Below are 26568 nucleotides of genomic sequence, written 5' to 3' on the forward strand. Positions count from 1 at the left end.
TGGCTTTACGGTTCGTCCTCGGTGTGGTTCACTGATGCAGCATGACTCCCAAAACCCCTTCTCCTTCCAGGTCAACGGATGAGACGTTCAGCTTGGCTGAAGAAACTTGCAGTTCCAACCCGGCCATAGCTCGGAGGAAGAAGATTGCCATAAGCCTCATCTTTTCCCTGTGCGAGACGGAGGAAGCCCAGAGGAACTTCCAGGACTTCTTTTTTTCTCATTTCCCCCTGTTTGAGTCTCACATGAACAGGCTGAAGAGTGCAATTGAAAAGGTACTGAGAATGCAATCCATTGTCACACGGGGCTGTAAGGGTCGAGGGCTCTCTATACCCGCTCGCTTTCCCAGGGCATGTAGATCGGCTGCAGCAGTGGTAGGACGTTCCCTAGGCACACTGAAGTCAGGTACCAGATCCTGATTCCTTTGGGAAAGGGAATTACTGCCCCCGACGACTTCGGTCATGATAGCTTGAGTGTGGGCTCTAACGTCGTCTCTTATTAATAAAGCCCAGTAGATGGTTACGAAGGGATTTCTTCTCCACATAACGTGACTTGTTTTCTTTCCACCGAAGGCCATGATCTCGTGCAGGAAGATCGCGGAGTCAAGTCTCCGTGTCCAGTTTTATGTCAGCCGTCTGATGGAAGCTCTGGGGGAGTTCAGGTAAACTGGCAAGGTTTGGCAGCCCCAGCAGGGGAAATTGGTGAGCAGCGGTAGCAGCGGCCGTGGATCTCGGCATGCGTGGAGACCACAGCTCGGGAGTGTGGGGGGTAGCAGCTCCTTCCTTTGAAGCTAAGGCCCAGTGGAGCAAAAAGTGTAAGCCACCAGCACTGAGTAATCCTCACGACTGCCAGAGAGACGGTCCCTGACATGACTGTTCCTAACAGAGTGAATGGAGAAAACTAATATTCATACGTCTCGTGTCATCTCCCAAAAGCCCTAAGAGTAAGCACTCCTAGCCCATTTTACAGATGTGGAAACTGGAGGTTGAGATGCTTGTCCACAGCATAAGTGGGGAGAGTGTGCACGTCAGGGAGGTTACACTCCAGTTTGCCAGGACAGCCCTGTGTACACCCGGTGTCTTCCCATGGGTGTCCTGGTCAGGACAGTAAGTTGTATGGTCACCCTAGCATGTCCTCACTGTCAGCTCCTAACTGTTGATATTTGTACCCCGGAGACGGGTTTTCTGGAGGTCTTGCCCCTCGTGTCTGGGCTGTAGCTGGGATCCGTGGTCACCATGCCGAGCGGGGCCGTTGCAGCGCTTCGTAGGGCCAGTTTCTGGGTGCGGAATGGAATCGCACTTCAGAGCCGTCACGAGCTAATTAAGAGTCCAGCCGTTCCTCTCTAGCCCAGGGATAAAAATGTTTACGATTCTTAGAGTGTTAGAACGTTTTTGTGATGCTTAAGGTAGAGGCTGGTGAACTCTAATGCTGCTTGGAGCAAAATCCCCACCCAGCCTTAGCTGAACCCTGGGTTATGTGTAAAGGACTCGAGTAGCACCTTAGTCCTTATCTGGGGATCATTCAGACCCACGTCGCACGTTTGAGAAATCGTGTGAAGCTGTGTGTTCCGATGGCAGTGTGGTGACTAGCGAGCCTTCTGTGGTTTGTGTGGGCAGCGCCGGGCGGGCTGTGGTCAGGCTCGAAGCTGGCTTGTGCTGGAGGGTCTGGACACTCATTTAGTAGAAGGTCCGGAATCTGAACGGACAGGACCTGAGGCCTCACTGTGGATAGACGGGTCTCATCCTTACCTCAGCGACCTGCTGCTCCAGAAACAGCGACAGGATCACGTGTTAGCGTTGGAAACCTTGGTGTCAGTAAGCGAAGCCCAGGTCCACATAGCTGTCACTTGTCACTGCTGGCTGCTCAGCAGGTGCTCTGCCTCGTGCCAGGGCAGGGTCCTGTGTGTCCCAGCTCCTTGATGCACACGGCCGGAAACTCAGGTCAGAATAGGCCTCGTGTACCCCCATCCGGGAAGCGGGGTGTCTCCTAGACGCAGAGGTGCCAGTGGAGATCCTAGGCTCGTTGGTGCACTCCCTGGAAGGACCGCCACGAGCCACGCGGCCTGGAGCAGAGTCCCCGGCACGAGGCGCTCTCATCCGGACCTTGTCATTCAGTGCATGTGTGTCTCCCGCAAGGAATTCCTTTACACCTCCAGTTTCCTAAGCCGTAAAGTGACACGGCCAGACTCGTCACTTTCCCTAACAGCTTACAGTCCTAAGAATTTGATTCTATTAGCCCGTGTAACAATCTAGTATATAATATGGTGAAGAAGAGCTGAAGAAGAGCAATTTATTTGTGTTCTTTTTTCATCTAAAGTGAATAGGGTGCTTTGGTTCAAAGAACAAAAGCACTAACCAGAAATTGGGCGACTTGAGTTCCCTCTGGTCACATTTTCAGTCTAGCATGTTTATTCTTTCTTCCTTTATTTTTTTCCTATGAAAATTGGCATAAATTCTGACACAAGGCATCGTGCAAATAAGTCTTTTTAAGGATGCCTATTTATATCAGTGGTTAGTGTACCTTCCCTGTAAAGGGTCTGTGCCCCACGGCTGCTCAGCTTTGCTGTGGTGCAAACGCAGCGACAGATAACAGGGAGATGATTGAGCATGGCTGTGTGCCAATAAAACTTTATTTATAAAAAAAGGTCAGATTTGGCCTGTGCATCGTGTCCTAGTTTACCGACCCCTGTTTGATATTCTGCTTTGGATGCCTTAGGGGCTCCCTAGATCCAGGTGAGTGTTTTCTTCTAGATTCCTTTACACAAAGGTCATCCACCGTGACATCTGTGACAGTTCCCTGTACCTTCTCTTCTGTAGAGCGACCATCTGGAGCTTGTACTCCGTCCCGAGGATAGCCGAGCCCGTGTGGCTGGCCATGATGTCCAGCACCTTGGAGAAGACGCAGCTGTGCCAGCGCTTCCTCAAGGAATTTACGCTCCTGATAGAGCAGATCAACAAGAACCAGTAAGCGGCGGCACTCTGGAGCCTCGAATGCCAGTTCCGAGGCTGGTGTACGTGCTGTAGGTGACATGCCTCTTCCTGCATTGACTCACCCCGTTGTGTTTTCTCCCGTTTCTCCAAGGTTTTTTGCTGCCTTGCTGACCGCAGTCTTAACCTACCACCTGGCCTGGGTGCCCACCGTCATGCCCGTTGACCACCCTCCCATCAAAGCCTTCTCCGAGAAACGCACCTCTCAGCTGGTCAACACGCTGGCCAAGACACACCCATACAATCCTCTCTGGGCGCAGCTGGGTCAGTACCGTACAGAGACCATGTGGGACAGAATAGGAAAAACGGGAGCCTCTTCAGTTGCTATCCGCCATCCGGCCCGGCGATTCCCAGTTGTCACTGGGCTTCAGGGAACTGGGGACTGGCCCACAGATTCCACCCGTAAAGCAGCCCCCGTCCTCCCCTACCCCCCACCAGAGCCTCGTTCTGCTCTTTAAAGCCACGTAGGTCCGCAGCTGCTCCTCCAGTGGGGCTCCTTAACTCGGCACTGTTGACATCTGGGCCAGAAGATTCTTTGTTGGGTTGGGGGGAAGAGGACCGCCCCGTGCCTGGTCAGATGTTTAGCAGCGTCACTGGCCTCTGTTCACCAGCTGCCAGTGAAAACCCCTCTTCCAAAGTTGTGATGGTGAAAAACGTCCCCAGACAATGCTGAATGTCCCCAGCGGGACAGGAGAGCCCCTGGCTGAGGACCACTGCCCTAGAGGGTGGACCGGATAGGAAGGAAGTCGGACAGAAAAGAGAGTGACACACTCTAGAATTTGGCCGCCTTTTAAGTTTGAGCTGAGGTCGGAGCCCTTGTCTTTCTCTCCATTGCCCCCTTAGCTGCCTCCTCCGAGCTTTGTGCTCAGGCCTGGCTCGGGGACCTGACGTGCCGCGGGGCTGCTCGTGGAGTGTGCGCTTGCGAGCCCAGGGCTCGGGGATAGGAGAGGCGCGCTCCAGGGCCTGTCACTTGGCCGAGTCTGCAGTGACCCGTCAGGCCTGCACATCCGCTCTGTCCCAGGCCCCGTCCCTCTGTGGGACCCAGGGCCTGGGTGACACGCAGCTCAGCCTTGGGGAGCCTGCTGCCCGGTGGAGGAGAAGGGCCGTGTTCAGAACACCCTGATCGCTCCTTTGCTGGGGTGAGCAGAAGCCCGCGAGGGATGCAGTGCAGTGCAGAGGGTGAGGACATGCGCAGACGGCTGGACCAGATCCCAGCCTCCTGGGCAAGTGCCCTAACCCTCTGTGCCTCCGTTTCTCCATCTGTGACATGGGTGGTGATGGCTCATGGCTGCCGTGGGAGTTCCACTGCTTGTACGTGAAGCCCCCTGTTACCGACACTGCTGTTGCAGATGTTGATACGGGGGAGTCACCAGGAGGGGGGGCATGGGGGGAGGGGGCCTTCAAGGAAGACACACTTGAGGAATCGGTATAAGGGCAGCATTTTCCAGAAAATAACAGCAGACCGGGGAAAAGCACAGCAATCTCGGGAAACAGCGTGTTGTAATAGTAGTGAAAGCTGCCACCGTGGGCCAAGCACTGTTCTGGGTGCTTTCTGCACGTATTAATTAATTAGACTCTCATTCTAACCCTGGTACTGCGTTCTCACTGTATCACAGACTGTCTTTCCCTGTGCCCGGGGTCATGAGATATGGGAGGTAATATGGTTAAAAAAAAGCCACAGACCCTAACATTTATCATCGCAGCCATTTCTAAGTGTGCAGTTCAGAGCGTTAGGTCTGTTCACGTTGTGCCCACTCTCCTTCATTCTGTAAAATTATACCCGTGCAAAACAAAGGCATCCACTCTCAAATCAGTAGCTTCATCAGTCCTGGACTCAAAAAGTTGCCTTCAAGGTCGAGGTCCATTAAGTCTGTTATCTTAGCGATGCATTGTTCTGTGGAGTTCGGCTCTGAAGTAGCAGCACTGTTTCCATACACAGCTCTCCACTTCATACAGGTTAAACTGTTGTCAGTTGTATTTTAATAGCCTTCTTTGTTTTTACTTTTTCCCATTTATGACTTAGTTATTATAATGCACAACACCAAAAGTTAAATGCATTGCTAAAAACTGTCATTCTGAGTGGACTTTCCAAAGTGTTTTTTTTTGCCAGATTTTGGGTATGTAAATCTCATCTTCTTTATTAACACTGGGGCTGATTTAACAAGAGTGTCTCATGAATTCCTGATGTGGCCTTGACGCCCCGCAGCCATGGGCAGATGTGATCACGGGAAGTAACAGTAACACGCTCTTAGTCAAGAAAGTTTACTCAAACAGAAGTGCTTGTGCTGACATCAGACTACAGTTCTGAGTTGTTTTTCTGAAATCTTGCATGGTTTCTCAGTCAGTTGCAAAAGCCTCAGAGATAACGTTCTACTAAGCCTTCACCTAGCCCTTTTATGTATGTATGTATGTATGTATGTATGTATGTATGTATGTATTTATTTTTGGCTGTGTTGGGTCTTCGTTTCTGTGCGAGGGCTTTCTCTAGTTGCGGCGAGCGGGGGCCACTCTAAATCGCGGTGCGCGGGCCTCTCACTATCGCGGCCTCTCTTGTTGCGGAGCACAGGCTCCAGACGCGCAGGCTCAGTAGTTGTGGCTCACGGGCCTAGTTGCTCCGCGGCATGTGGGATCCTCCCAGACCAGGGCTCGAACCTGTGTCCCCTGCACTGGCAGGCAGATTCTCAACCACTGCGCCACCAGGGAAGCCCCACCTAGTCCTTTTATAGAGAGGATTGTGTGAAATCACTTCTATCCTGCCCTTTACCTGTTCTCAGGAGGCTTACCCTGGAAACCCTCTCTAGAGGGGGCACCTCTGATGCGTGCTGTCCCTTTTCCATCAGTCTTAAACCTTAACAGTGTGATTAGTTTTATCTAACAGATGCCTCTCCTCCTCCCGCCAGATGGAGTCCGACTTCCTGAGTTCTTATTTATAGCTGCTAACCATGCATCTCCTCTCCTTTATTTAGGATCTTTTCGCATTTTAATTTATTCCAACATTCTGATTTTTCCTGCAATGCTTTCTGACTTAGGGTTGCTTATACAGATATGTAAATGAGATAAAGCCATGTAAAACACTCAGCACCGTGCTTGCACAGTCAGGAAGTGTTGGCTTTTTGTTGTAATTGTCAATAATATTATCATCAGAATATGGAAGGTGCGACTTACCAAGTGTAATCGTCAGGTTTTATTACGTGCCATAATTTTAATAGGCACTGGACAGACACTTGTGATGAGGAACCTGCACGGATGGTTCGTTGACAGGTTTGCCTTTCTTCTTCCACCTTTAAGCCAAATGTTCATGCTTCATTAGCCGGCGTTTAATCAGTGTGTCAGGATATAAGTTATGGGACATTTTTCTCCAGTAGAATTTTCATGTGAAGTAATAGGAAAAAAATGAGACTCATTATTCCTGAGCAGGTGATTTTCTTCTTGTTAATCAAATTGATTCTTCCTGGTGCCTGTGTGTACTGAGCGGACCATCTCATTAAGCGTTTTGAATTGATTCACTTGCACTTTCTGTTCAGAGATCCCGGAATTTCACCCCAGGGCCTATTGTCCTGGGATTCTTCAAAAAGATCTCATCATTCTGGTTTCCAAGATAAATTATTTGGTTTGGTCACATATTCAGGGCTCTGGCTGTAGCCTTACCTTGGGGAGATGGGATCAGCCAGCCCACTGAGCTGCCTGGAAAGGCCCAGCAAGCACCTCGAGGGACTGTGCACACAGCACTGCACCCTCTGTGCACTGGCACCGCGCTGCCCCCAGTATACACCAGCACTGCCCCCAGTATACACCAGCACTGCACTGTCAGTGCACTGCACCCGATACACACGGGCACTGCACCTGAGCACCCAGAACAGGGCTGATCCTGGCAGGCCTTCCAGGCCGACTTTACATTGCAGAGGAAAACTGAAAGGTGGTCCTTCTAGGAATTACCTTTGTGCCTCAGTCAGGCGTGTGAAGAAGCGATGCTGGCCTGGGAGTAAGTCATTTGCATCTCTCCTGTTCGGGCTGACGTACCCTTGACACGCTCCCCCAGATGACTTGTCTTTCTGTCCACTTTGCCTCTAGGCGACCTTTACGGGGCCATCGGCTCTCCGGTGCGACTGACCCGCACGGTGGTGCTGGGGAAGCAGAAGGACCTGGTGCAGCGCATACTGTACGTGCTGACCTACTTCCTGCGGTGCTCGGAGCTGCAGGAGAACCAGCTGACGTGCAGCGGGGCCTGGGGGCCAGACGAGCAGGCGCTGGCGGGGGGCAGCATCATCACGGCCCTGGAGAGGGGCGAGGTGGAGGAGTCCGAGTACGTGGTGGTCACGGTGAGGAGCGAGCCCGCCCTTCTGCCGCCGCACACTGACACCGGAGACCTCTGTCCCCACCTCGCCGGACGAGGAGGCCGGGGGCCGGAGCAGAGCCCCGTTCCCCGCGGCACCCGGAGACCTCGGGGCGCGTCGTGTGGGGACGAGGAGAGTACGGAGGAGGCGACCCGCGGCGGCTCCGCGAGACTCCCCAGCGGCGCAGGTGCGTGCGCGGGGCCGGCCGGCGGGGAGGGGTCGGGAGGGGAGATGCCCAAGAAGCTGCCCGACCGCTCGGCGGCCAGGCCGTGCCCTGAGGGGCGTCCCTGGGAGAAGGTCACCTTCCACATCGGGAGCTCCGTGTCTCCGGACTCGGACTTTGAAAGTCGCACCAAAGCGATGGAGGAGCGGCTGCGGGCCTGCAGGTGTGCAGAGCCAGCGCGCCGACCCCCGGCTGGGCCCGACGCGGCCCGGGAGGCCCGGGACTGGCGGGCTCCGAGGTGCTCCCGGGCCCCCGAGGCATCTGCGGGGGCCCGCGGCGTCAGGACCGGGGCCGCTAAGGAGGCTGCGGAGACGCCCGGCGCACCTGCCGCCCGGGGCGCACCTGTCGACCCCGCGCACGCGCCAGTGAAGCCGTGGGGTCGGGGCGGGGAGAACGCGGACGGGCCTGCGCCGAGCGGGTGCGCGGCCGCAGTGCCGCGCGAGGACGCCGGCTTCAGGCGGGAAGGAGGCCTCCCCAGGAACGAAAGCTCGGACAGCGCCCTCGGCGACAGTGACGACGACCCGTGTGCGCCGGCCTCGCCGGACCTGGGTCCTGGCAGTGACGGTGACAGTGAGCATGACCGGCCCGAAGGGTCGCCGGAGGTGGAGCTGCCGCTGCCCAGGTAAGGCCGGCGGCGGGCCGGGCTGGGGAGATGATGTGCGTCCAGCCGGCACCCACCGGCACCGCTGCTGTGGGCTGCTACAGGGCAGGATTATTCTCTCCAAGCATTAGTGTCCCCAGACCGGCCTGCCCTTCCTCAGCCCAGCTCTGAGCCGGGAGCTGGCGGCGGCTTTGCAGCTTTGGGGACACTGGGGGACGCTAAGGGGCGCGGGGGCAGTGGGGAGCTGGGGTGTCATCTTCCGTCGTCCCCGCGGCAGATCTGTGGCCGCGGACACCGAGCCTGGGAGGTGGTGGGTGACATCCTGCGGGTCTCTCCTGCCTGCCGGTGAGAGCAGCCTGATGCGTCAGGAAAAGCCCCTCTTCCTGAGGCTCAGTCAGTTGAGGTTTGGTGCGTGAAGCAGTAACTAGAGATGCCTGCTGGCCTTTCGCTGTCCTGGCTGCACCCTGAGCAGGTGTGCCGAGTTCCTCAAGCCAGGCTTCGCCAGGATCCCCTCGGCACGCTCAGACTCCACCTTTCCTCTCTCCACACGGTGGCTGGAGGATGCTCTGTGTGAGGTGCAGGCCCAGGCACGCAGCCAGCCGTCAGAATACTCAGTTTTTCCTGCCCTTCCCCGTTAGGAAAACTCCTTTTTCCCTTCAACTCCCTTCCTTTTCCTGCACCACTGACCCACTTCCTGGAGGACTTGTGATCCGAACCACCCCGAATCTGTTTTTCTCACCTGTGCCACTGGGGCTTTGTTTCAGCTGCAGTGCAAGAAGGGAGCGCGTTTTCGCTGTGGGTTCTGATGGCCGATATCATCTTAGGTCTCAGAGCGTCAGCACCCCGAACGTGAGAAACTTCGGCCGCTCCCTCCTGGCGGGTTACTGCCCCACGTACATGCCAGACCTGGTGCTTCACGGGACCGGCAGCGATGAGAAGCTGAAGCAGTGCCTGGCCGCCGACCTGGTCCACACGGTCCAGGTAAGCGATGCCAGCTGGTTGCCTCGGGCTGCTGACCAGGGCGGGGGGGCGGCCAGGGGTGTGCCTGGCAACAGGTGCGATCGAGGGATTGTCGCTGGAGATGCGGGCAGGGTTGCAGGAACCGGCGAGGCTGGTGAGCCACCCGGGGATTAGCAACAGCTGGAGGCTGTGAGCACACCGGGCGGGCAGCAGTGGGGGAGGCGGTGGGGGCCCGCCTGGCTGCAGGAGCACGGCAGGGGCGGGGACCTCACCTCGCTCTCCTCCAGCGTCTGAGCTCTCTCGGTGACCCCCGTTGGCTGAGCCCAGCCAGAAGCCACAGAGCAAGGTCGTAGCTGATGCAGACGCGGTCCCAGGGCCCACAGAGGTCACCTCCCGAGCCACCCGAGTGAAGGGTGGGGCTGGGGGCGGGTGGGTGGAGCAGACAGAGCAGTCAGCACAGATGGTGACAACTGTGTGCCTTCACGGGGAGGGCCGAAAGGATGTCACATATGGTTTGCCTCTTAGCCGCTCCTTGCAAGATCCTAACAGTAATTTATTTTAACTGATGTGTCATTAAGTTCGCTTTGATGGCTGCATGAGAATGACTGTGTAGAGATTAACAAGTCTTCCTGCAAGATTTTCTTGTGGCTGCTGCTAAGCGCTTCTCCGCTCTCTGCTGCGCGACAGGAACTGAGCGGCGATGGAAATGCTGTCAATCTGACAGGCCTGTTTTCAGTTGAGCTGCTCTTGGACAGATGTGCAAAAATAGCTGTTTTGCATTGGAAACATACTGTGTCTTGTGCAATAGGGAAAGTTCTCAGCGCATTAGGAAAATTGGAACTTGGCTAGCTGCCTTCCTCCTCGCCCAGCAAATCCTTTTGGAGAGGTGGACAGACGGCAGTGCGTGCCGCCTTTGACCTTGAGCTTCTCCTCTGTGAAGACCAAACGTCCATCAGGCACAGGCCAGGCAGGCTGGAGGTGTTGCTGTGAAATGGGAAGAAAAGCCCGGTGGTGAAGCAGATGTGCTCACCCCCCTGAACGGGGAGGGAGGGAGATGGGGAGAGGGCGGCCTGAGGCTGCGGGCCCGCCCGGTGTGGTCGTTGGTACCACGATCCTGACCCGCCCTGCTTTGTGCTTGGCTACCACCCTCCCCAGGCTGGCCCTGGAAGGAAGCAGTGCCGTTAATATTCTGTCTTCGTAGCCGTCAAGAGCACTGTGTCCTTGCCTGTCACCTCAGAGGCCCGCACGTTGGTGACCTCAGAGAAATATGTTCAGTGCCCGCCCCGCTGTGGACACGCATCTATCGACTGATAGCCCGTCTTGCCCTTATTATCTGCAAAACCATACATGACACTTTTTATATCTTCCACAGGCTGACAAGTTCAGAGGTTTGTGTATTAGGTTTCCATGGTGACCATCTAGCGCTATAATTCTTACATTTAAGAAAACAAAATCCTGTTTCCTCTGTTTGTAACTCTTAAAGACTTGTCATCTCTCATCTTCTCTTCCTTGCAGTAGTGTTTTCACACTGCAGCTGTTCTCACCTCTGTAGACTATGCAGTCAGCCTGAGAGATGGAAAGTCGCTGACCATAAAAACCTGTATTGTGTCAGATGGTGGGAACACGCCCCGTGCAGCCGGCTTGGGTGTTAAGAGGAAACTGTGAAGGGGCATAAACTGTGTTCAGAAGTGTACTGCATTCAGGATGTGCCCGGCTAGCATTAGCAGAGTTCTCATGTCACTTCGTCACGTTCGTCTTAATGGATTTGGCTTTTGAAGTAAGCGTTCCATTTAAACTGCTTCTCAGACTGGGGCTCTGCTCTGTGGCAGAGCTTAAATAAAAATTGCCGTTGACGGATATTTGTGGAAAAGTAAATTAGGAGGGTGGGGGGGTGCGTTATATTGAATTTACTGCCCCTAAAGCCTAGTAATTATTTAAATTCTTGAGTGTGTTATCAGAGGAAGACACAAAGGCCCAAGAACAAGTACACGAGCCGAGTCAGGGCTGAAATAACAGCTTGCTGAGGAAGAGGGGCTCGGGATACATTGCTTTACTGTAATTTGCTTTCGAAAACCTGTTTTTCGGACGTTAATAATTTCTAGTGTTCATGCCAGACTTCATCCAGCTTTGAGATTCATAATTGTTTTTGGAGAAGGAATTTTAGTAACTGTTTAAAAGCAGTTGATCTACATTGCTGATCTGCTCTCTAGGCCTGTGCACGATTGGATTGTAACATCTGTCTTACGTAAATGCGTCCTTGTGCAGCGTCGGTGGACCAGCTTGTGGAGATTCTTCTCTCACTGAGGCATTGCATCTGGAGCTTCCGATACTAAGAGTTTCTTTTTGTGCATTTCCTTATCCTAGTCTCTTATGAAAGGAAGCTGTATCAACTTTATTTCACTCATTTTGATTTTTATTACTGGCTTCCACGTGGTAAGGTTCTGATGGTCTTTAAATATTTAAACACGTGTTCTTGTTTAATCCACATACTACCTCTGTTCCGTCACTGGAACTGTTTCTTTGCCTTCTAACATAAAGATTACACAGCTGCCTTCAATTAGGCTGAAGTCGTATTTAGTTTCATTCTTTTCCTGCCGCATCTAAACGCGAATTCTTTCTTCTGTTTTCCTTTTGGCTTTAAATGGTGAGGTAGGAGAGAGAGGGTGAGAGAGCCAGCTTCACTCTGCACCTGTGACTCTCAAGGAGCTTTTTCTCTCTTCTTTTCTCATGTGTCTTGTCCGCCTGCGGGTACTGCTGATGGGGGCTGGGGCAGGTATTACGTTACGGGGCAGTGGAGGTGGTGGAGGAGACCGACTTGACACTGACGCTTTGGTGTTACCACTTGTTCGCTGGTCGTCAGTTAAATCCATTGGCTTCGCTAAGCCTCAGAAAAATGTATTTAGAGGAACAGATAAAACGTAACCCAGCAGTTAAGAGTTTGGCTTCTAAAGGCAGGCAAACCTGAGATTGACCCGTGGTTCACCCCTCGTGGCTTCGTGGCCTGGCGCAGGATTCTTTAATCGTCTAAGCATCAGTTTCATTTTCTAGAAAATGACAGCAGTTAGAGGTCTGCTTGAAGTCTGTGAGATGATGCACATCCAGTGTTGAACACAGCGTCCACTGAACGCCCGACAGACGGTAGCTGTTACAATGACACCCGTGCACGCGCTTTGTAAATGAGTTTCCCAAGATGCTCCTGCTGGGGGTGGTGGAACAGAAGCGGGACACATTCATTCAACGCTAACGGCGGCTGCTTTCCCTCCCCTGGTGGCTTGGCGAGGAGCGGCCAGGCCGCTCCAGCTCTGTAGGGTCGGGTCATCGAGACCAAGATTAACATCATGTATTAGTGTTTCTTTTAACAAAAACTGTGCTCCAGGGCTCTGGGCGTCTTCAGAATGCTCTGTGAAACGAGGCACCGGCTGGATACGGCAGCCTCTTCCGTTTCTTTTTAAGAGTAGCAACAGACTGCAGAAACATGCAGAAATCAGCAGCGCAGCAGAGCAGCTCTGCCGACGGCTTGGCTGGGACGCGTGCCGTGAGCACCTGATTGCCCGTGCAGCACAGTCAGCCAGGGAGCCGACGCAAGGACAGCGAGTCACAGCGACCGAAGGGCATCACTTTAGCAACGCGGGCAGCGCTGGGGTGGCCGGAGTCAGCAGCAGCCTTAGGTCCGTAGCGCTGTGGGGCAGACCTGCTGGCGAGACGGAACACGTCCCGGCGCGAGGTGGCGTGCACAGCAGGGCGCGGGCCTTCAGCACCGTCTGGCTCTTGGGGGCTGTATGTGTGGATGCACCTGTATCCCTGGGTTACGCCGTTAAAACGCGTTTCTGACCGCAGATGGGGGTTTTAAAAATATCTGAAAAAACTACCAATCTCTGGGTATCGCCGACCCCGGTCTGAGATCTTGGTGACCCCTCTCCTCCTAAGCTGCCCTCCACCTTCCAGCCTTGCACGTGGCCACGGAGGGCTCCTTCTCAAACGTGGCTTCTGTCGGTCACTCTTCTGCTCTCACAGGGGCCTGTTTCTTTAGAGTGAAATCTAGGCTCCTTGACTGGAAGTGCCCCCTATATGTGTTTCAGACACATACGCACACGTGCAGCCCTGCTCTCCCGTGCGGCTCGGTCACACCATGCGCCAGCCTGTAACGGCCCGCCCTCTCTCTCACCTCCTTGCCACGTGCGTTGCTCCCTCTGCCTCAGGCGCTGTTGAAGCAGCCCCAGTGCCTTTTGCAGGCCCCGTCCCAACGCTGCCCCTTCTCTGAACCTGCCCCAGGCCCTTTGCACGCGGTGCTTGGATATGCCTCCAGCATCTTCCTTCCACCAGGCCTGCGGGCGTCTCTCCGTCCAGCGCCTGGCCCGGTGCCCAGGGACGCTGCACGGTCCCCCTGCGCTGGGCGGAGGAGCGTGTGTTCCTGCAGATGAAGCTGTGCCCCTGAGCGTGACCCTCCTTCTAAAGTAGAGAGACGCGGCGGAGAGTCTGCCTTTAAGACATAAAGGGGAAGAGTTCTCTGGACATGCCGCCTGGGGCCCTTTGTGTTCTTTTTCTTTACCTAAAGGAGAATAAAATGCTTATTATATGTCTCAAAGCCATCATTTCTCTTGCATCTTGTAAATATCAGGCGCATGGCTAATTTTATGTTTTCCCCAATTTTTTTCATTACATGCAAAATATTTGGACGTCTCTGCCATTCTCTGCAGAGAATCTATGTACCAGCCTTCTTACGTTGTATTTTGGCGTCATGCACATCCTCCCATAACTGTTCTGATGACCCGTTTTGACCTTGAGCACCGCTCCTCGACTTTAAACTCTTTCCTTCCTCAGCATGTGACCGTCCTGACGTTTAAGGCATCCCCGAGGCTGCGCCCTGTGTCCACAAGTCCGCAGGCACAGACACACAGAAGGTCAGGGGTTTCCTCTGGACCCTGCCCCCCCGCCGGACCCTCCCCGCTCCCGCTGCCCCAGGTCCTGACGTCTTCACCTCCCAGGACCCCTCAACAGTGCCCGTGGTCCAGAATGATCGATTCGCTCTCCTTCTCTACCTTATCACAACTCGGAAGCCTTTAGAGACCGACATGGAGCCTGTTTCCGAGAGACACATACAGCACATAAAACAAAACAGCTCCAACACGATGGGCTCGTGGTCAGGGTGAGGGAGAGTGACCAGTCCAGGCAGGGGCGTTAGCCCTCCTCCAACAGTCCAGAGTAACTGTTGAGTAGGTATGTTTAAGATGGTTACGGTGATAAAAGAAGGAATTGGAATCTTTAAAAAGACCGTCTGTTATGACACACGACTATTCAGATTTGTAAAAGAGCTGAAGAGAGATGCTAAAATGGAAAAATGCAGTCATGGAAATTAAAACTCGGGGGTGGGTTAAAGAGCAGAGCAGATTAAATACAGCCAGAGAGGATTAGCGTTTGTGAAAGAGTGACTAGATGCAGAACTACCGCTTTGACTGTAGCTCAGAGACAGAGGCGCGTGAAAAAATGTGGAAGAGCAAGTAAGAGACCTGGAGGCTTGAGTGAGAAGGTTCTGTCGCGCATACAGAAGGCGGGAAAGAGAAACAGCCTTTGAAGGAAGAACGGCTGCGATCTTTCAGATGAAGTGAGCCCACTGACTCCCAAGTAGGGTAGATATAAACAAACCCTCGCTGAGCGGCAGGGCATCAAAGACAAAGGACCCTTGTCAACAGCCAGAGAGGAGGCATGGCCCCTGTCCTTCAGGAGGTTGAACTCCAACAGGTGATTAAAGACATAAGCAGTGAAAGCAGAGCCCACAGCGTGGGGGGGGGGCAGGGAGGCACGGGACAGCCTGGGGGCTTCCTGGAGGAGGTGACGTCTACAGTGGGGATGAGCGGAGAGAGGGCGAGGGGGCCGGGCTCCTCCAGGGGCTACAGACTAACCACAGGCGGAGCCAGCTCTGCCGCCACGGGAGCTTCTGTCTGTCTGTCTGTCTCTGTAACTGCTGTCGGGAGAGCCTGCATGCTGAGCATTTAGTGTTTAGTATCCTGGATGACTTTGTAGGCTGGAGGAAGTGTTGGAGAACGGCGAGTGGTAATCAGGTTCCTGTTCTCTGCGTGGATGTGAGACTGAAGGTTTTTAATAAAAACTGGCCAGCCATCCACACGTGTCTGCATCCTGTAGGCGCCCTCGGCCGCCCGGAAGTGGGTGGACTGGCTAAGGACTGGCTCGGGTCGCTTAAGTCCTCGGTTCCAAGGACATGGAGGGGGATTGGCCCCTACGGAGGAAGAAGAATAAACGGGATCCGATGACGTTTAACCAAGAGCAGGTGCTGAGACTGTGGCCCTCAGGGCACTGATCGTCCATTTTCTCTCTGTGAGCAACCCAAGGCTTGACTTGAAGCCACGTAAGAGCTGCTGTTGTTAAGTCGTGGGGCTGTAACATAACGGGGGGGGGGATTTCTTTGAAAGGTGTTTTGTCATGTCGCGTTCTCTGACTCAAGTTCAGTTTAATAAAGTTGTAGAACTTGACAGAAATATCTTCTAGGAAGTGATGAGCAAATTGACACTCAGATGATACCCAAGAATCGCATGTTTTATAATTCAGAATGTTTCAGAGAAAAAGAAACAGAGAGGTTCTTCCCATTACCTGAGTCGTAAATCACCTGCTCCTTTTGTGTGTGAAACAGGCCACCCAGTGGCTCGTCCTGGTTGCTCAATCTGCACTGCTGTCATCAGTGAGCAGATTGTAGAGCTGGCTGTGAGTACCGGCGTCCGTCTGCACACCTGTTACCTGTGAGCCACATGTGGGCTGGCATCTTTGAGGATTCACGAAGGATCGGCTTATTTTTTTAATTAATTTATTTTTATTTTTGGCTGCGTTGGGTCTTCGTTGCTGCACATGGGCCATGGGCGCATGGGCTTTCTCTAGTTGCGGCAAGCGGGGGCTACTCTTTGTTGCGGTGTGCGGGCTTCTCACTGCAGTGGCTTCTATAGTTGCGGAGCACGGGCTCTAGGCACGCGGGCTTCAGTAGTTGTGGCACGTGGGCTCAGTAGTTGTGGCTTGTGGGCTCTAGAGCTGAGGCTTAGTAGTTGTGGCACACTGGCTTCATTGCTCTTTGGCACGTGGGATCTTCCTGGACCAGGGATCAAACCCGTGTCCCCTGCATTGGCAGGTGGGTTCTTAACCACTGCGCCACCAGGGAAGTCCCAAAGGGACTTTTAGAGTATGTATTGGGCAATACCAGCAGCATAAAGATGGGAAGTTTCTTAGCAAAGTCATAATAGAGGTGACCGTGTTTTCTCCTCTCGTCATTATGTTGCAAGTGTCATTCCCAGTTGTTGCAATCTTGTCTTCCGAGGGATTTCCACCCTGACAAGCTCCTAGGGTTTCAAAGTAGAGGGCTTGGCAGGCTCATTGAGCTACAAGTCAGAAGCACTTGAATGAGTTCCTAGATTCTCTTTCTGACGTGCCAAGATACTTCATGAGCTCTTGTACTTCTTGTCCTCACGTTCCTCTCTATAGAGCAGGACTGCATCCTGTGTACTCATGGCAAGAAAGGTTTGATGAACTCATCAGTAGTTGAAGGAAGCATACATGGGAGCTGGTACTTTCCTACTCTTGGGTTAGAAATAGGTAACTACCACCCAGTCAAAAAATGGGCAGAAGACCTAAATAGACATCTCTCCAAAGAAGACATACGGATGGCCAAGAAGCACATGAAAAGATGCTTAACATCACTAATTATTAGAGAAATGCAAATCAGAATTACAATGAGGTATCATCTCACACTGGTCAGAATGGTCATCATCAAAAAGTCTACAAATAATAAATGCTGGAGAGGGTGTGGAGAAAAGGGAACCCTCCTACACTGGTGGTGGGAATGTAAATTGATGCAGCCACTATGGAGAACAGTATGGAGGTTCCTTAAAAATCTAAAAATAGAACTACCATATGATCCAGCAATCCCACTCCTGGGACTATACCTGGAGAAAAACAATTTGAAAAGATACATGCACCCCAATGTTCATTGCAGCACCATTTACAATAGGCAAGACATGGGGCAACCTAAATGTCCATCGACAAAGGAATGGACAAAGAAGATGTGGTACATGTATACAGTGGAATATTACTCAGCCATAAAAAGGAACGAATTAGTGCCATTTGCAGCAACGTGGACGGACCTAGAGATTATCATGCAAAGTGAAGTAAGTCAGACAGAGAAATACCATATGATATCATATATGTGGAATCTAAAAAATGATACAGATGAACTTATTTACAAAATAGAAATAGACTCACAGACATAGAGAACAAACTTATGGTTACCAAAGGGAAGGGGAGAGGAATAAATTAGGAGTTTGGGATTAAAATATACACACTACTGTATATAAGATAGATAGGCAACAAGGACCTACTGTATAGCACAGGGAACTATATTCAAGATCTTGTAATAACCTATAATGGGAGAGAATGTAAAAAATATATATATACTTGTATATATATATGTATAAATGGGTCAATTTACTGTATACCTGAAACTAGTGCAACATTGTAAATCAAGTATATTTCAATAAAAATTTTTAAAAAGGAAAAAGGTAACCATGTGAAATGTTAGTCATTTAAGTGCAATACGTGGAAAAGAAGTATGTTAGTAGTTGTGTGGATGACTTAATAGGAACTGGATTGAATCTAAAAATAAAGAAATAGAGAATTGTTCAACAGAGCCGGCATGCGTTAGATATTTAGCACATGCCTTGCCTTTTGTTTTGCTCATTTCTGAGACTATGGAAGAAAAATGTGATTTCTCTCCTTGAGTTACTTATGAAATCACTGAGTAGACAAACAGATGTGAAATCCAGAGCAAGTTAAGACCGTGTGATTTAATGCCAGAGAGTGGACGCGGGGAGTCCTGTTGAGGGGTGCAGGGGCGTGAGGACCCAGGCTGGGCCCCTGAAGAACTGGAAGACTTAGCAGGCAGCCCGGAAGATATTCTGGGCACAGCCCGAGTAACAGGTGGGCGACCTGCCTGCCCAGAGCAGGGAGTTCTTCTGAGGGCGCCCTGGAGGGGAGCGTGTGCACGTGCCGGTGGGCCCAGACGGGAGCTTCCAGGATGGAAAGAGACAAGTCTGAGCCTGGGCGTTGGGGTGTCTGTGCTGGAGTAGGGTTCTGGGTTGGTGAGGGAAGTGGTGCTGCGAGGGTTTGGGGGACGTGGTTACATGGAGGTGGTGGTGTAGGGAAGCAGCAGGAGGCCCCCGACAAGCGGTGGGCGCTGCACTTCGTGTTCCACGCTCATTTTTCTCACAGAAACTCTCAACCAAGTACGATCACACTTTGCAGACGTAGACCCTGAGGCCCCAGGACTAGTAAGTGATGGAGGTGACAGTTAAGCCCAATCGTGTCCAACTTCGGAGCCTTGGCTCCTTGGTGAAATATCAGATCCAAGCTCTAAGGATGGAGCTGGAGGGATTGGGCTTCTAGTAGGTGTTTGAATCATTCAGTCTTAACGTTTTACAGCATTTGGTAAAGTACTTAATTTCTCAAAAGCACTGCGCCATGTATGTTGTTGCTGATAAGTGTCTGTATTTGTGTGTACCCTGGTGTGTACGTGAAGTTGATAAAATCATGAACTTAAGAGACCCGCCTGACAGATTTCACTGTTAATTACTTCTACAGTTAAGATATGGCTCATAAGGAAAAGTAATAAGAAGCATCATGTAATTCAGTGTTTCCTTTGTTTATTGTGGTTCTCTATATGCCTTAAAGAGCCTTTGGACCCCTGGTGGCCCAGTGGTTAAGAATCCGCCTGCCAATGCAGGGGACACGGGTTCGAGCCCTGGTCCGGGAAGATCCCACATGCCGCGGAGCAACTAGGCCCGTGCGCCATGGCCGCTAAGCCTGCGCTCTAGAGCCCGTGAGCCACAACTGCTGAGCCCACATGCCACAACTACTGAAGCCCACACGCCTAGAGCCCGTGCTTCGCAACAAGAGAAGCCACCACAGTGAGAAGCCCGCGCACCGCAACAAAGAGTAGCCCCCGCTCGCCACAACTAGAGAAAGCCCACGTGCAGCAACGAAGACCCAATGCAGCCAAAAGTAAAAATAAAATAAAATAAATAAATTTATTTTTAAAAGTAGAGCCCTTTCTAAGAGGAATTTTCCATTGAATACCAGGCAGGGCGGAGGGCGTGTGTGGGTGAGTGTTCCTTTGATAATCCAGGCATGGTCTTCTGGATCATGGAGTTCTTTAAATTCTAAAAGCTTAGACATTGACTAATCAGCCACACCATGATACGGTCAGCTGCACACATATATTCTTTTTCATACTCGCGTCCATTGTGGTTTGTCACAGGATACTGAGTTTCGTGCCCTGTGTAATTCCTTTTTAAGGTGCGCCCCTGACAGCTCTCCGTGGTTTCTGTGTCCCTGGAGCCTGCACACGTGGGGGCACCATGCTGTGTTCGGGCTGCACGTGCTTCCCTGCCCTGTCACCGCTGTGCTTGACCTGGTCCATCTTAAGTTTGTCCCCTTTCTTGAGGGCCTGGTCCTGGGCTAGGAGCTGAGAGTCCAGGGAGAGAAGAGTCAGCCCCTCCTTCAGGGGATGGGCTCTGGACCTCCTGTCCGTTTGTCCCAACCTTCAGACCGAGCCTTCCTGTGTGCTAGGTCTGCGCTCAGGTTGCCACCAGTGATTTAAAAATGGCTTACGCTCACTTCCTTTCTTTACAGTTCTCTGACCCATTTCGTTCTTCCTCGTAAGATACCTGAGCCAACCCCTCTGTCCCTCCTCTGCTGTTACTACCCCTGGGTCTGCAGCCTCCTGGGCTCACTGGGACCTGGGCAGCCTTCCACGCATCGCCTCCCCAGTGAGCCTCGCTGCCCTCGTGCCAGCGGCTCACTTCCGAAGGCGGAGCTCTGTGTGTGGTTACGGGGCCCCATAAGCTGCTGTCTGTGTGCTTTCCTCGGGTCCACATACTGCTCCCTTCCCTGTCACGATGCTGGGGAAATCATTTAGGAAATTGTGCTGAGTTGGAAACTAGGGCCCAAATTATCTACTGCAAACAATCCAACAAAAGCTAGATTTTTACCCCAACCCTTCTCAGCCTCCTGGCCCCCTGCTCACAGGGAAATCTCAGGGGAGGCGCATCTGATTGGCCTGGCTTGGGTCCTTTTACCACACCTTGCTAGAGGGAGGTGAGTGAAATCCAGGTGAAAGGGGATTGGCATGCATTCCACTCACCATACGTACGTTGGCCTCTGGTCTTTAATGATTATATATATACTTTCGGAACGTAAGTCCCTTGAAGAAAAGGTCTCACTATAGATCCGTTGTGTGCTATAGCCAGCACACTGTGAATTTCTGATAAATGCAAAGCATTGAAGGAACTTGAGCTCAAAATAAAAATCTTTTAAATTTCCAAATTTCCATTTCCTTTGCTCATAAGGACCAGGTACACCGATGGCAAGTCATCGTCCTCTTGCTGTGAATTTATGACATACGGATTGAGCAAGAACTTGCAAGAACTTGTAAAGGGAAGTCATTGCAGCCCGGTCTTTACTTTCTGCTTTGGAGAGTGTGCGAGAAGGGTAGGACTGGGGGGTCACAAAAACCTGTGGGTGAGAGTGGGAATTTAGGGTCGTTGTGTGTGTGAGCATTTCGACTGGTAGCAAGTCTTAAAGAATGAGAGCCATCCTCGGGAAACTGGGCTTCATTCATTCAGGAATCTGCTTTGCCATGTTCTTTATTTCTCACGCTTAACCTGTGCTTAAATAAATGTTGGGCCGCTAGACTTCGCCTGATTTGCTATTCTTTTCAATGGGAAAAATATTCTAAAACGTGAAAGTTTCCATCCTGGATAGAGTTGAGGAAAAAAATGTTGGTCTCACCAAAGTTCTCATTCAGTCTCTTCCCCATCTGTGACAAAGAACACAAAGACTGAGTGGAAAAGCCCCAAACGAGGGAGCCAGATCGCCTGGTGAAAGGACAGCGTGACAGCAAACATCTGGGTTTCTACCCTCGGCCTTCCCACTACTAGTGTTAGGTCTCAAAAATCTCGGGTCTCGGTCACCCGAGACAAGGTCATGTACCTGTGTGGGTTCTTTGCTGCAAGCGGCAGAAACCGACTCTTGTTAATTTAGCCGGAAGGGACTTCACTGGAGGGATGTTAGGGATTCTTAGAAATGGTCAGGAGACCGAAGAACTAGGGTTGGGGCCGGCAGGAAACGAGGCACCTGTGGAAGTGCAGCAACCAAGAATCGCTGTGGGTATTCGTGGCGGCTTCTGTCGAGCAGGAGTGCGGTGACCCCAGCTGCTCCCGGCCTCCTGGCCGCCTGCTCCAGGCAGGCGGCCGGGAGGGAGAGTCTCACTGGCCCAGCTTGGGTCCTGTTCCCACCCTGTGACGCAGGGAGGGGCCTCCAGGATTTTCCCGGGAAAGGTCCTTCTCCAGAGGGGAATCAGGATGAACCTAGCGCGAGGAACTTTGGCCCAGCAGCCAAAGCAGCGAAGGGCCACCACAGGGCAGCGGAAGGAGCTGCGTGACAGGAGGAGGCCACGCCCGCTGTGCCTTCAGTGACAGGCTCAGAAAGGTGGGCTCGCGGACGCCGGCTTCGGGGCGCGTTGCGTCTGTCTCCGGCTCACTGCATACCTGCCCACCCCCTCCTCTCTCCTAGTTTGGGGCTGGAGGGCAGTCCTGTTGTGCCCTTGATTTGCACACGTGTGGGATCCTGAACACGTGTGTCAGAGGAGCTGGTGGTGAAGCAGTTATACTGTGATCAGTTTTGAGAAATTCAGTGTTTTAGGCCGTTTTTCTTTTTTTAATTAAGTTTTTGGGAGTATAGTTGATTTACAGTGTTGTGTTAGTTTCTGCTGTGCAGCAAAGTGAATCAGTTATACGTATACATAGATCCACTCTTTCTTAGATTCTTTTCCCATACAGGTCATTACAGAGCATTGAATAGAGTTCCCTGTGCTGTAGGTACTTATTAGTTATCTGTTTTATATGTAGCAGTGTGTATATGTACCCCAATCTCCCAATGTATCCCTCCCCCTTCCCCCCCCCGCCGTAACCATAAGTTTGTTTTCTACATCTGTGACTCTATTTCTGTTTTGTAAATAGGTTCATTTGTACCGTTTTTTTCTATTCCACATATAAGCGATATCATACAATATTTGTCTTTCTCTCTCTGACTTACTTCACTCTGTATGACAATCTCTGGGTCCATCCATGTTTCTGAAAATGGCATTATTTCATTCTTTTTTTATGGCTGAGTAATATTCCATTGTATATATGTACCACATCTTCTTTATTCATTCCTCTGTCGATGGACACTTAGGTTGCTTCCGTGTCCTGGCTATTGTAAATAGTGCTGCAGTGAACATCAAGGTGCATGCATCCTTTCGAATTATGGTTTTCTCTGGATATATGCCCAAGAGTGGGATTGCTGGGTCATATGGTAGTTCTGTTTTTAGTCTTTTAAGGAACCGCTATACTGTTCTCCATAGTGGTTGTACCAGTTTACATTCCCACCAACAGTGCAGCAGGGTTCCCTTTCCTCCACACCCTCTCCAGTGTTTATCGTTTGTAGACTTTTTAATGATGGCCATTCTGACCGGTGTGAGGTGATACCTCATTGTAATCTTGACTTGCATTTCTCTAATAATTAGTGATGTTGAGCGTCTTTTCACGTGCCTCCTGTAGGCCGTTTTCCTGGACTGCGTTCGTGTTCGCCCTGTTTGCCCCGTGGCACATTTCCTATGTGCTCCGTCTGTCACTGCCCGGTTACTGAGGATTTGGGATTTGAAGTATGTTCATCGGTAGCCACACTTGTGTCTTTTGGCCTCATCTTGATACACAGCTCTCTAGCCCCGTCTGATTTTGGTTGTCCTGGAGTTGGTTTATGCACGTAGTTCACGGTTTCTGAATAAATATTGCCTCGTGATTAAAGCTATACCTTTCAGGGACTGTTAAGTTACCCTGATGGGAAGAATGGCAGGAGACTCCTACACCTTTTTCTGACTGTCTCCATGTTAAAAGGAGAGCGCAGAGACTTCCCTGGCGGTCCAGTAATTAAGACTCCACGCTTCCACTGCAGGGGGCCCGGGTTCCATCCCAGTTCAGGGAGCTAGGATCCCACAAGACTCGTGGGAAAAAAAGAAATAAATAAAAACAAAAAGCATAAAAGGAGAGTGCAGTCTTCCAGAAGGAAACGGGCTTTAATGTCCTGGGATGTAGGGAGATCACAGGCCTTTTTGCTTACCTCTGCATGTTTGATGACGCTTATAGTGTGCCCCCTGGGCGCAGGAAGGAAATGACTGGGTGCAGTTTTGTCAAGTTAACATTTAAACAACTATGGGATGACACCCCAGCTCAGGTCCCTGTAGGGCTCGGGGCTCCCGCCATCACCTCTGCCCCTGAGTCTGACGCCGCACAGAAAGTTCTGGACGTTCCGATGTCACCGGAAGCATGGTGAAGAGTTGACCCCGTGTGTCTGTCCCGCAGCACCCCGTGCTCGACGAGCCCATCGCTGAGGCCGTGTGCATCATTGCAGACACGGACAAGTGGAGCGTCCAGGTGGCCACGAGTCAGAGGAAGGCGGTAGACAGCACGAAACTCGGCCAGGACGTCCTGGTCTCAAGCCAGGTGTCCAGCTTGCTTCAGTCCATCCTCCAGCTTTACAGGCTTCACCTCCCCGCCGACTTTGTAAGTATCGTTCTCAGACCATCAGAGAAATGAGCTAAAAAAGCATTTTCCGCAGCATCGTGGTTATAAAGTCACGAATTCCCGTGTATTGATTTTAGTCTAACTGGATGTTAGCATCAGTGAAAACAGAGCGTGTGACACAAAACCAGCACACGGGCTGGATTCAGTAGCAATAGTCCTTCTGGAGACAGCACAGAGTGACACGGTCTTTTTGAACAAGTTACGTGGAGAAACAGGTAAGGTATGGGGGCAGGGATCGAGCATAAAGGGAAATTTAAAATCCTCCTTTGGGGGACTGATTGGTTTTCCCGTCCTCAGGTCAAATACAAGCCAGCCAGCTTCCGAAGGGACTAGTTCCATCTGTTCAGAGACCATCCTCCCAAAGTTGTTATGGATAAATAGAATATCGTTCGTGTAAACACTTGAAATGCTGAAGCACCATAGCCACAGGGGATGGTATCAACTGTTCCTTTTCGAATGGGATTTTCAAATCACTTTGATAACGTTACATTAAGTACAAACAGTAGACAGACCCCCTAAACTCCAAGAAAATGATCAGCAGCTCTCCCTGAGTCCATGGAATAATATGCAAAACAAATTCCTGTGTGTGTGTGTCTGTGTGTCTGTGTGCAGAGAGATCGAGAGAAAATACATTTAGCAAGGAAGGGAGCAAGGTTTCCAGAGCAGAAGCGCAGCTGAAGGGCACGTACAGGGCAGAGCCCCCAAGTTGGCGGGGCTGCAGCTGGGATGAGCTCACCAGCTTTCTGGACTCTCCCTCTGTCAGCCCCAAACCAAACAGCATCTCCCTTGCAGCCTCCGGCCTCCGCAAAAGATGCAGGGCTATTGACAACCAAGTAGGAGGCTGACTATGAGCCACCTCCCTGGTTGCTCATGGAGGGTTTCCCCTGAGCTCTCGTGACCAGATCTGCAGGTGCACCACACCTCGGAAGGTCAGGACTCCTTTGTCCTTGGAGGAGGTGCTTTGAAACACTGGCTGTCACCTCAGGTGGCAGCACAGCATCACGGGGCGCCACTGGACATCATGGGGGTTGCGTCCGGGCTTTGCCGTTGGTTCGTCGGGCATCTCTTTCTCCTCTGCAAAGTGCAGGTGGTGCCTAGGCAACGGGCACGTGTGAGGACCCTCCACGGTGCTGCTTTCTACCTGTCCAAGGTCAGGCGAGATGAGATGCCCTGGCAGCCAGTGGACAGTGGTGGCCAGTCCGTGGGCTTTCAGTGGCCTGGACTCAGACCCAGGCTTCTCTGCTTCTGAATCGTGTGCCTTGTCGAAGCTGGGGCACAGCAGAACCTATCCTGTCTGGTTATAAAAATTAAGTGAGATAATTCAGGTAGAGCACTTGAAGTAGTGTTGGATGTTACACACACTCAGGAAACGGCTACTATTAGTGTAACTTAGTGAGAACCAGTTGCGTGAACAGTGTCCATGGCTTTAAAGACTGACACCACCTTTTCACTGAAACCTTTATTTGGGCTTTAAACTGCAGGAGCCCTGTTCTCAGGGGTAACACAGAAGACACCACCTGTGGCATGTTACAACCTGATGCTTGTTCTACATTTTTAGGCAGTTTTTCCTTCTAGTAGCAACTTGCATCATGCTGATTTAGAGGCCGAAGTCTGCTTTTCTGTAAGGAAGAGAGAGAGATTTGATTTTACAGTTTTTTACTGTTATATTTACCAGACTTTTATATTGTATTCTGTAATCCATATCTCTTGCTACGTTTGATGTCTTAGTTATCCCAGCAGTAAATTACCGCAGTTAATTCTCTTTACTTCATTTAGACATAAGTTACATATAACCACTTAATAATATGAATGACTTGACAAAATCAGGATCAAAGAACGTTTCATCTGCAGCTTAAAATTCTCCTTAAGAGTCACTCGAACGAAACACGTGATTAAAGGCCTGTTAGGACCTTCAGTACGAAAAGAGAAAGTAGGTATTTAAAATTTCAGAAGTTAAAGTTGAAGAAATCCATCTCAGAAAGGAGGGAGAGGAATCCCGAAACAGTTCAATTTCATAGTCAGGCTTTGAAAAAGCTTTCTAAGTGCTCTGATTGCAAGCCCCGTGCACATTCCACGTGAACCCATGTTCTGTTTACTTCCGCCCTGCAACACACAGTTTTCCTGGGGACTATGAAAACACAGTAAATTCACTATTTTAAAACATAAAGGATTCAACGTAATGTCAGTGTTCTTTTTAATATTTTACAACACTCTTACTAAAACTTTGTATTTGCTCCACAAGGAACTGACACTGAACAGGAGACCTTTCCGCACTTAACTCTGTTTTCCTGGGGGAACATTTTCCCCCAGGAGAATTGGCGAAATCCTCCTTGCTTTGATTATTACTCTTACTCACTTACCAGTTGTGTTTCGGCCACACAACACGATGCACTTAAGATTTTAAGCCAAGGAAAAATGGAAAATATTGCATCTCGAATGGATACTTTTTCCATGTCACTGATCAGCCCGGGTGGTCGAGATCAACATTTTCAAGTGCATCTGTTAATCTTTTTACCTTGAAGATAGCAGGCATAATGGTCTAGAAGAAAATCATGTCTGATGGAGTGACCCTTACCAGCGCCATCAGGTGACTTACTGAGCTGCCTGGATCGGTCTCCCTGCCAAATGCAAAAGCATTTGCCTCTGGTGCAAGACACGAGTGATTGCTGTTCCCTAAAAACGAAGCTGGACACAGTTCCAAGGGTAGAGATGTTCTGAACAAAATTGCCCTTTCTTCATTGTTACTAGAGACCTGGTTAAAATACACTCTTGAGAGCAAAAAAAAAAATGG

The 26568-nt window shown here is 51.2% G+C and overlaps 1 protein-coding gene across 1 annotated transcript in view; it reads left to right on the forward strand.

Moving 5' to 3' along the window:
- Positions 1-26568, forward strand: part of FNIP2 (folliculin interacting protein 2) — a gene marked incomplete at its 5' end in the record, with an annotated part of 67646 nt that overhangs the window by 34847 nt on the left and 6231 nt on the right. Inside the window, 7 exons of the mRNA XM_082653290.1 lie at positions 71-272; positions 570-658; positions 2814-2960; positions 3079-3248; positions 7056-8163; positions 8967-9123; positions 23556-23756. Coding sequence (XP_082509416.1) covers positions 71-272; positions 570-658; positions 2814-2960; positions 3079-3248; positions 7056-8163; positions 8967-9123; positions 23556-23756 — 2074 coding nt within the window. The remainder of the gene's footprint in view (positions 1-70; positions 273-569; positions 659-2813; positions 2961-3078; positions 3249-7055; positions 8164-8966; positions 9124-23555; positions 23757-26568) is intronic.

This window comes from Grampus griseus (genome assembly GCF_964374135.1).
Source record: "Grampus griseus genome assembly, chromosome: 4".
NCBI classification, from domain to species: domain Eukaryota; kingdom Metazoa; phylum Chordata; class Mammalia; order Artiodactyla; family Delphinidae; genus Grampus; species Grampus griseus.